Here is a 9,837-nt window from a genome sequence, read left to right as displayed (position 1 = left end):
ACACACACACACACACACACACACACACACACACACACACACACACACATATTCTCTCTAAATGAATAGGTAAATGAAGAATGAATAAACAAACAAATAAATGTAATTCAAAAAGAAAATAGGGTCTAGAGAGACCGCTCGTTGGTTACGAGCTTTCCGAGAGGGACCTGGACTTAGATCCCAGCATTGTACATGGTGGTACACAGCAATCTGTAACTCCTATTTGCAGGTGATATAAAACATTATCCTGGACTCTGGGCACTGGCATGCACGTAGTGACATAGGTACACAGAGGCACTCAAACATGTAAACTACATCACATCACTTTTAAGTTCTAGGATGAACTTAAGTTAAGTTCTCACTGATACACTTGTTCATCATTGTTGTAATTAGTGTGTATAATGGAGCCATTAAAACAGATGAAGGGTATGAACCAGTTCTTGTGTCTGTGTGTTATGTGTGTTATGTGGAATGCTAAATTCTGCTTTGGACAAAGGTTACAGAAACTATTAGACTTAAGTTTCCAAGTTGTTTTAACTTTGTTACTTGTCAGTAGAGACAGAGTCATCTGTGCTGATCCTGTAATTACTTGGATGCTTTAGTATGACCATGTTGTGTAAAAAGTAACAGAAGAAAAGAAGGTACTTTGGCAGCTAGAGAGTGTAACTCAGTAGATCCAGATGCCGTCTTTACCAAGAAAGTAGAGAAAAACGGAAGTACCATGTATGTAAAGAATGAACAATTTTGTATTGCGTACAAAAATATGTTTCTGTAAACTGTTGGTTTTTCTTCTCTTTAGGCTTCTCATTTCTTCTGGGGACTCTGGGCTTTGATACAAGCTAAGTACTCCACGATCGAGTTCGATTTCCTGGGGTAAGATGCCGTTGACTGAGGTACTGTCTCCACGAGGCTACACTAGTGTAGACATGACAGGGCATCCCTCACTGCAGCGTTGTGAGGCTGTGTCCACTCAGACGCCTGCTCAGCATGGGGAGTGGCCAGTGGGGCAGCAAGCGAGGCGTGCGCTTTGGCATCGCAAACTTTGGAGCAGTCAGCTCAGGGTGAGAGGAAGCAGCTGCAGGACTGAGGTCAGATCTGACTCTGCCTTGTTCTTCCCCCCCAGGTATGCGATTGTCCGCTTTAACCAGTACTTTAAAATGAAGCCCGAGGTCACAGCACTAAAAATGCCGGAGTAAAGAAGAGGCCTTGCTGTTCTCCAGGAGCTGAGCGATGCTTGTGGGTGTGTCTGAGAAATTCCAAAAGCCAATATCTGTTAAAACTCATTTAATTTGGTTATCTTGCTTTAAAATGATGCCTCGAAACAACCAACCTATTTTTAAATAGAGTGATGTTAAGACTGTGGTTACTACTGTCGTATGTGGCGGGCTGAAGATCTGACCCTCAGCAGAGAGTAGAGTCGGGCTTTAGCCTGTGGCAGTACAGCCATGTTACATGTGAATTATTTATTACACTTTTGACACGACTGACTACTTTGATCTTTCGTTTGTTCAGTGTATTGCAATGAGAATATTGTGGAAATCTTTAAAAGGTTTTGTTGATAGATTTAATTTCAGAAAAACATTTCTTGTTCAGTGTAACCTTTGTGAAATGAATCATTTACTCTCAGTCTTGGCAGTCACTGCCTCAGTAGTAACTTAGGGTGTTCTAGGGAAGGGCCCGTCGAAGAGGGAGGGAGCAGGGCAGTTTACTGTCTCCTGGGGTATACTCTTTTGAATTGGAAATTGGAAATCATTTCTTTTGGGGGAGTACAACTTAGAATTAAATTGTCTGTTTACATAGCCTGACAATATAAAATATATTTACTGTATAAGCCTGGAATATAACAATTTAATGTTAAAAACTGTTATTAAGTCTTGTTTTCAAATACTAGATATGGTCATTTAAGGTAATAGTCCCAATTTTTAGAATTTACCTATCAAATTGTTTCTAACCAGAAGTTTTGTTTTACTTGAGATAGTCTGTTTTTGTTCATTAAATAATAGCTGGTGTTGTTAGTATTTGAAACAGACATACAGAGTTCATCATACTCAGAAGCAAGGAATGTCATTTAGATGCTTTCTATTTAGATTCATTCCTTAAGTTGGTTTTGTGTCTATAGAGTCAGCAAATGATGAGTCATCTATGTAATTCCAGAGTCATTGAAGCAATTAGAGTCGTAAGAAGCAGTTAGCTAGGTCATGGAGCTGGAGCACTTACGGTCTAACAAGTGAGGAGACGGGAATTAGACAGTCCTTGGGGTAGGAGGGCTTGTTTTGTTTTATCTTGGTTTTGTCAGTCTGGTTTTTATTTTATGTAGGTGTAGAGGGAGGCAACTATTTCATGAAAGGACATTAGGTCTTTGAGGTAGACAAGGCTTTAATCTTTGAAGACTGCTCTGTGGGCTTGAGCAGTCAGGGGTAACTTTCCTTAGACTAGTCAGACAGGCTTTGCACTTTGGTCCCATAAGTGCTTATGTACAAAGTTGGCTCCATGGATCTGCATATTAAAGTATGCACTCCAGATCTAGTCTAGGATTGTCTGGTGATGTTCCACATGACTTATGTTCTTAGCCTAGTGCTTTAAAATACTTGGATTGTCTCAAGGTGTTCAAACCTAATAAAGTAGAAACAGGCCATTTGAGATGGTAAATTCTAGCCACATACATAGACTCTTAAAAACATGTCTCTAACAGTGTTAGACCTGGATTCGGTTTCTACCTCCCCAGTGCTGTAATGTTCATATTTGTTCTTATGAGCCACATTACTGTAAGATCATTACAATTCTGCCGACTTCTGTGAATGGAAACGATAATGACAAACTCTTTACCATGGTAAAGAAAACCTGCAAAAAACTGGCTTAGTGGGATTCTCATTCATGTTTGGAACATTGTCCTAGGATGATAAAGATGTGAGCCTCCCGATTCTTTGCTTTCCTCCTTTAAATCCAAGAGTATGTGTCACGTGGAAGCCCTGGAGAAGACAGTGTTGGCTAGTCTGTTCCCGTTCTTGAGTGCTTTGAGTGGAGGCTCACTGTGCTGCTGCGGCTATGGCTGGTGGACTGCAAAGCAGCCAGCTGAAGTGTGACAGACTCCTGTGGCAGTGAGTGCCATGGCAACGGATGAGGCTTCCTTGTTCACTCTGCTAGCACACAAGAGATCGTGGAAAGACTAGCACATGAAACTCTTGCCCCCATTCCTTAGCCAGATTTGGGTGCTCTGATGCACCTGCTTCTCATACAGCTTTTGGGGATCATGGTGTAGAGTATCAAAAGGATTCAAAATGTCTTTCTTTGTATTGACCATGCAAGGGATTCTAAAGAGGGTATATTGGGACTGTTCTGAAGCGCATCCCTGTAAGATGTGTCCTGTGGCTTGCTAGATATCAGTTGCCTTCTCTTGTTCAGCTAAGGAACTTGAATGCCTTACCTAACTACTCAGCTGGTAGTCAGCTCGTTTTCTACATGTGAAAGTGGATGTTAGAAGTGGCATTCATGGGTGTTCAGTGTAACCGTAGACCGTAGTGGCCTGGATGCTTGAACAAGCAAACGTCTGCATTTCTGCCCTCTCCCTACCCATCCTGTCTCCCTGGCACACTGTATGAGCTTGAATCTGACCAGTGATATTTGATACCCTTCCTCTCCCCTGTGCTACCACCATTTCTGGAAATGAGATGTGGTGGCCACGTCTTGCTGTTGCCATGATCTGCCCGAGATGAACCTTGAGCACAAACCTCATCACCTAGGTCTGCTTGGAGTGTAAATAGGACAGTGTAAATAAGCTGCTGTAGTTAGTGTGAGTGTGTCTTGCGTAAAGAGGGTGTCGTTCTGCCTTTTTCTTTGTAGAAGTTTTTCTGTCACTAAATGATCCAGCCTGTTGATGTTAGGCTGGGAACAGTGCAGTGAGATAGCAGGAACTGGAAGGAAGATTTAATGGTTTAGTTAACGTTGGGATTTATTTATTTAGCCTCTCAGTGCCTAATAAGACTTTTCTCCATTTTTACTTGGCTATTAATTTTTTGTAGGTTAGATTCTGGGAAGCAGTACATTTATAGAGCTCATCTTTGAGTCACGATCTGAAGCTGAAGGAAACGAAAAATGTAATTTGTTTGTAAACTGAAGTCTGGTCCCCTTTTCTATTTTCAGAGTTCGTTGACATTTTTCTACAAAAACTTGAAATTCAATGTGAATGTAAATCTCACCCCATACAAGACAGGGCACACGGCATCTCTTGAGTTTGTCAGGCACCTTTTCTGGGGTGGTTCAGTATGGGCCAGCTATTTTTCCCTCCCTGACCCCCAGATGTTTATTTTAACTTTGTGTTACTAACATTAAATTTAGACTTAAAAGAATTCTCCCAAACACGTGAAAGAAAAGTTAGTCTCTTTGAAAAGTCCTCAGTTGTTTCTGTGTTCCAAAGAGGCCCCTGTACCTCTTGTGACCTCACCGGCTGGCTTATGGAGTCAGGTGGGGTTTTATTTTTTTTTTTCCTCTCTAACTTGCATTTTATACTGCATTCCAGAGTACTGTAGACTTAAGTATTTCCCGATTAATCTGTCACCTGTCAACAGTGCTTTGTCCTGGGGCTGTCCTAGGGCAGGCAGCAGCATGTGCTACCTCACAGGGAAGGTGCACACAGGTGGACAGCCTCTTGAGAGTGTCTTTGGCTTCAGGTGCTGTTGATTTTCCTCTGTCAGTTTATAGGTTGGCCTTTACTGTGAAGCCAAGCTGCATCTTCTGGCCTGTTCCTGTTCCGAGAAGCAGAGAAGGTGGTGAGCTGCCTTCCCCCCAGTGACAGCAGTGTTCAGTCTTGGGTTTGACAAGTGCTATCAGCTGCTCCAGACAGAACATCCCCAGTTTTGGAATTACAGTTCATATTTCTATAAATGAAAATATTGGAGGTTTTTGCATTACTTTGAATTCTTGAAGGTTAAATTCAGTGATACTTTACAAAATGAGTTAGATTTGACAGTTTTTATGCTGAAAATGTTCATTTTTGGCTCAGTTTGATACAGGAAGAAACCCCAAAGTCTTTGGATTAGGAACAAATAATGATGCTTGGTTGATAAGCACTTTAACTCCTGTGTTGGCGGCAGCGTCTCTGGGACTGGGCACTGTGGTACCACAACATGTCTTTGTCCAGTGTGCATTGTATGCTGTATGTACTTGCAAAAACACTCTTAAAAGTAGTTATAATTTATCTTTCAGTTGTCGTACCCATGGTAGTCCTTTAGATCCCATCAGTAAGTTTTAATAAAACACTAGATAGTTAAAGAACCAAAAACACCACATTGTCTTTGGACTGGTTTGTGGAGGTGGAGCAGGAAAGCCTCTCCAACTGGAGCTCCAGGCTTCCTAGCCAGAAACAGAGCTAGGTTGAAACCCAATGACACCTGCAGGGCACTGGAGGGCAGAGTACCAGTTCTCCACGCCTGCACTGGGGCGTGCTGCTGTTTGTTGTAGGTAGTGACATACTGAGTGTTCCTTGTTAGTAATCTGAAGTCGTCCTCTGTATTTACATGTACTAAAGTAACTGTAAACTAATGGAACCCGTAAGAACTTTTCTGTATTTAGGAGCTTTTGTAGAGCAAGGTCACATGTCCTGATTGAACAAAGACATGGTAATACCCATATGCAAGGGAAAAGCTGAAATGAGGAGCTGTCATTGCATTAGCTGTCTGTTGAATCGGGAAGCTGTGGCATGGGATCTTAAATTTGTGTTTCCCAAATGTGAATTGTAGTCTAATGCTGCTTTGTGTAGACTCTAAGTGCTATGGGTAGTCTCAGCACTGAACATGGATTGATACCTCGCAGAGGACCGCAGCCTTTGTCCTACGTTTCCCTACTCCTCAGCAAGTGTCTGCGTTCTGGAGAACTTGCTTATCTGTTTGCTAGCAGAGATACTTCCTGCTTTTTCCTTTGTTGTTACATATTTTATGTTTGGAATTTAATTTTTACTACTGTTAATTTAAGTATAATTTGTTCCATGTATAAAATGGCGTTGCCAGTAAAAATCAACAGCCTCTTTCACGTAGCTGCTGAAGTGAAGTACATTTGTGTTCTGTGTTCATGAACTTGCAGTGAAGCCGTGTTTCTTTTACAGAAAGGGCGGCTCAGGCTTTATTTCTGTTTAATAAGGCTTTCTACCATTGATTAAATGAAGGAATGTATCTTTTTGAAGAGATTTATATTCTGTAAATAAACATTGGTTGTAACAATAAAGTTGAGTTCTAACTATAATGTGTCCATGTTGTTCATACTCAATTAAGACCGTCGACTTTTGTAGGATATATGGAAATATACAACCTGAAAGGGTTGGAGTCAGAGTGTTTGCCTAGCAAGGGTAGTCAGTGTCTTAGGTTTGATCCCTAAACCAAGAGAAGAAACAAAGGTTCTCTAGAGTTAGTAATGAGGGCTGGAGCGGAGTCCCCAGTAATTATGAGGACTGAAATTTGTATCCCAGCGCCTACGTAGCAAGTTAGGTGCTCCCCACACGCCTGGAACCCCAGCTCTAGGGGCATGGACATAAATGATCATTGGGGCTTTCTGGCCCCCAGCCTAACCTAGAAGATAGGAGCCCAGGTTGAAGCATGCTAGGGCACCAAATTTCTCTAGCTTGCTCATATGTTTCCACATTTGCATTTATGTTAATTACTGATTGATTGGGACAGCCTTGCCTGTCCTGGAACTTGATTAGTAGATCAGGTTGGCCTTGAACTCAGATCCACCTGCCTCTGCCTCCTGAGTGCTAGGATTAAAGACATCCTCTACCCCAGTAGGCTGACAGCATTTCAATCATAGAAAGTGAGCATAGGAAGTAGGATAAGGCCATATACATTTTCAAAGTCTACTTGGTGACATACTTCCAGCAAGGCCTTACCTCCTAAACACTCTTAAACCTCTCCAGATAGCTCCCCAGCTGGACCAAGTGTTCAGATACATGAGCTTGTGGCGGGACACAACCCATTCAAACTGCCACATTCTTTCTGGTTTTGCAGTATGGTGTGAAAACGTTTTGAAAATCTCTATTCTACCAACTGAGTCACACCTCCCAGGCTTCTCATGCTTCTCATCACCCCTATCAGGCTAATTCTTCCCGAACTCCATGGGAGATTTCTCCTTGAGAAAGTCTTTCTGCTTAGCCAATTGTGCCTCCACGGCCTTTTCCTTACCTCGACGCACAGCCTCATGGACACTTCTTGTCAATGTACTTAACTCATCATTCCTTTGCTTTAGGAAACTGTCTCTGCGTGCCCATGCTCCCTAGCAAGGTAGACGTTATTTATTTCTCCAGTCTCAACAATATTGTAGTACTATAGGTACATGATGAACTTTCATTTCCCACACAAAAGTGTCAAGAAGTAGAGAAACATTTTCCAGGAAAACACTAGAGAGGTAGGATTTGTTATTTCACGAAAGCTAAACCTCTGAGCAAGAATGTTGAGGTTAATTTGTCCAAGTCAGTGTGATGCCTACAAGGAGAAAACCTACAGTTGAAATGAATTGAATTCTACCATGTTCTTTCCCTCCCATTGTGATTTATCTTGGTATCGTTTAAGCCTGAACTGAGAGAAATATATTTTTTTAACTGCAGTTAATTTCTCAAAGATGACCAGAATTCAGTATTCATAGATTCTGGTATCTATCCCAACACTTGAAGTCCTACTAGTTTGTGTGTGTGTGTGTTTGTATGTGTGTGATGTGTGTAGGTTGATGCATGTACCACTGTACCTGTGTGGGGGTCAGAAGACAGTTGTGTAGTCAGTTCTTTACATAGATACATAATATTTTAATGAGACTGTCCCCCCTCCCCCCCCCTCCGCTTCAGATGTTGGAATAAATGGTCCTTGCTTGTGGCATTGTTTGGGTATGTTTAGGAGCTGTGGCCTTGTTGGAGGAGGAATGTCACTGAAGGTGGGCTTTGATGTTTAAAAAGCACACTATTCTCAGTGCTTGCTCTCTGCTTTTTTTGCTCATGGTTCAAGATGTCAGCTCCTCAGATTCCTGCTTCAGAATCTATGCCTTCTTTCCTAATGGCACCATACACCCAAATAAATTTTGTTCCATAAGTTGTCTGGTCATGGTGCTTCACAGCTGTGAACGATGCACGTGGTTTACAGAGATCAAGTCCAAGTTACTAGACTTACACAGTAACCTGCCACTTTAACCTACCCAGATCTGAGAAGGTGTCTATGTAGCCCTGGCTGGCCAAGAAGTCTTTATATAAACCTGACATCCAACTCACAGAGATCACACTATCTCTGCCTCCTAAACACTGGGACTAAAGGTGTGTGCCAGTGTGCACAGTTCAGCCTCGTCTTTAAAAGGAGTGTCTATAACAGAGAAAGAAGTAGCAGATGACCTTTGCCACCCTCTCGAAAGGAATTGCAGCTAAAATCTGCAATTAGTTTTCTTGTAATATTTTATAGAACTCAGGAAAACCCAAAGCAGATATTACTTACACTAGAACCCTATTTGTGAAAGATAATGATACCTGTTGGTAATGACTTGTATAGGCAAGAATCTTTTTAACAAAGACTTGGCACTTGCACTGGAGTATCACCTTTGATACAACCTGTATTTTGTCACTTCTGTTACTATGATAAAGTACCCTGACAAAAGCAACTTACGAAAGGGTGTATTCTGACCCACAGTTGGAGGGAATAGTTCATGACAATGACACCAAAGTGTTAGCAGCTGAGGCAGCTGGTCACGTGGCATCTGTAGTCAAGGAGCAGAGATAAAACACTTACCATTGGCTCATTTCCTTTCCATACCCAAGATTCCATCCTAAGGAATGATGATGCCATCCATGGTGACTGGGTCTTCCCAACTTAACCTAACGGAGCTAATTCCCTATAGATACACCCAGAGGCGATTCTAAATCTCACAAAGTTGACAGCTGAGGTTAACTGACAGCCTACAATTGCTTTTGACACAGTTGGTATTTGTCTTGAATAATGTAAATTCTGCATAAGACTATGAATCAATATCACACACCCGTCTCATACTAAGATCTCTCTAGTTGGTTTTCGCAACAATTTGTACTGTGAATCTTAATAGCTGAAAAATTAATCCTTTTTACAAAAATACTATATTTAGTAGTTAGTTGATGAATACTATTTCAATCTTCACACCACGCTGAAGATGCTAATTCAAACTGCTCTCTTTTCCTCGTTTTGTAACACTAGGAGAGAATTTGAAACGTTAGTGTGCTCCTTGAATATTTCTTCCTGCGTGGTGGCAGAAGGCTGTGTAGGCCTTGAAAAAGGCTGTCTTGCTGATGTCCCTAACAAAAGCCAAAAGCTATCCTACTCAAAGATTTCTGAGTTCCAACTTTGAAATCTGACAGAATTGAACAAGAAGGAAAATGCTAAATACTTGACAGTGTTTGCTGGTGCTCACTCCCTTATCAGAACAGAATCCTGTTGTCTTCAGTTGTCCCAAGTGTTGACAGCTATATTTCATTTATCTTTTGAAATAAAGATGAAACATAAGGTCAGTGTTTTGGGCAGATCTCCAGAGTCTGAAGACATCACTATGGCAGTCTGTCTACACATCTGGGTTTATCCAGCTCTGGGCATATTCTCCCTCCCACCTACCTCACTAAGAACTCTGTAAGACCTCCCGACTGGAGACTTCTTTACTTCTGTTTCCCTCCTCTGACCTTCAGTAGGAATCCTGGACTCCAATGTGTCACCTTGGGCTCTCCTGCCAGCATCTGTAACAAGTGACCTCTCACCAATCATTCGCCACCATCTAGAAAACAGGTTTGGATGTACCCAGTGTCTGTCCTACTTCTATGATGGCAGCTGACCTGCTAATGACATGGTTTCCCTCCCC

At 41.8% G+C, this 9,837-nt stretch overlaps 1 protein-coding gene across 1 annotated transcript in view; it reads left to right on the top strand.

Annotated features, from left to right (window-relative positions):
• Nucleotides 1–6,234, top strand: part of Etnk1 (ethanolamine kinase 1) — a 41,977-nt gene extending 35,743 nt beyond the window's left edge. Inside the window, exons 7-8 of the mRNA XM_028757502.1 lie at nt 800–873; nt 1,124–6,234. Of these exons, the coding sequence (XP_028613335.1) occupies nt 800–873; nt 1,124–1,196 (147 nt within the window). The 3' untranslated portion in view covers nt 1,197–6,234. The remainder of the gene's footprint in view (nt 1–799; nt 874–1,123) is intronic.
• The last annotated feature ends 3,603 nt before the right edge of the window (nt 6,235–9,837 follow it).

The sequence above is a fragment of the Grammomys surdaster genome, unplaced genomic scaffold (genome assembly GCF_004785775.1).
Source record: "Grammomys surdaster isolate TR1022 unplaced genomic scaffold, NIH_TR_1.0 126176, whole genome shotgun sequence".
Taxonomy (NCBI): domain Eukaryota; kingdom Metazoa; phylum Chordata; class Mammalia; order Rodentia; family Muridae; genus Grammomys; species Grammomys surdaster.
This window is presented reverse-complemented; position numbering and strand designations above follow the sequence as displayed.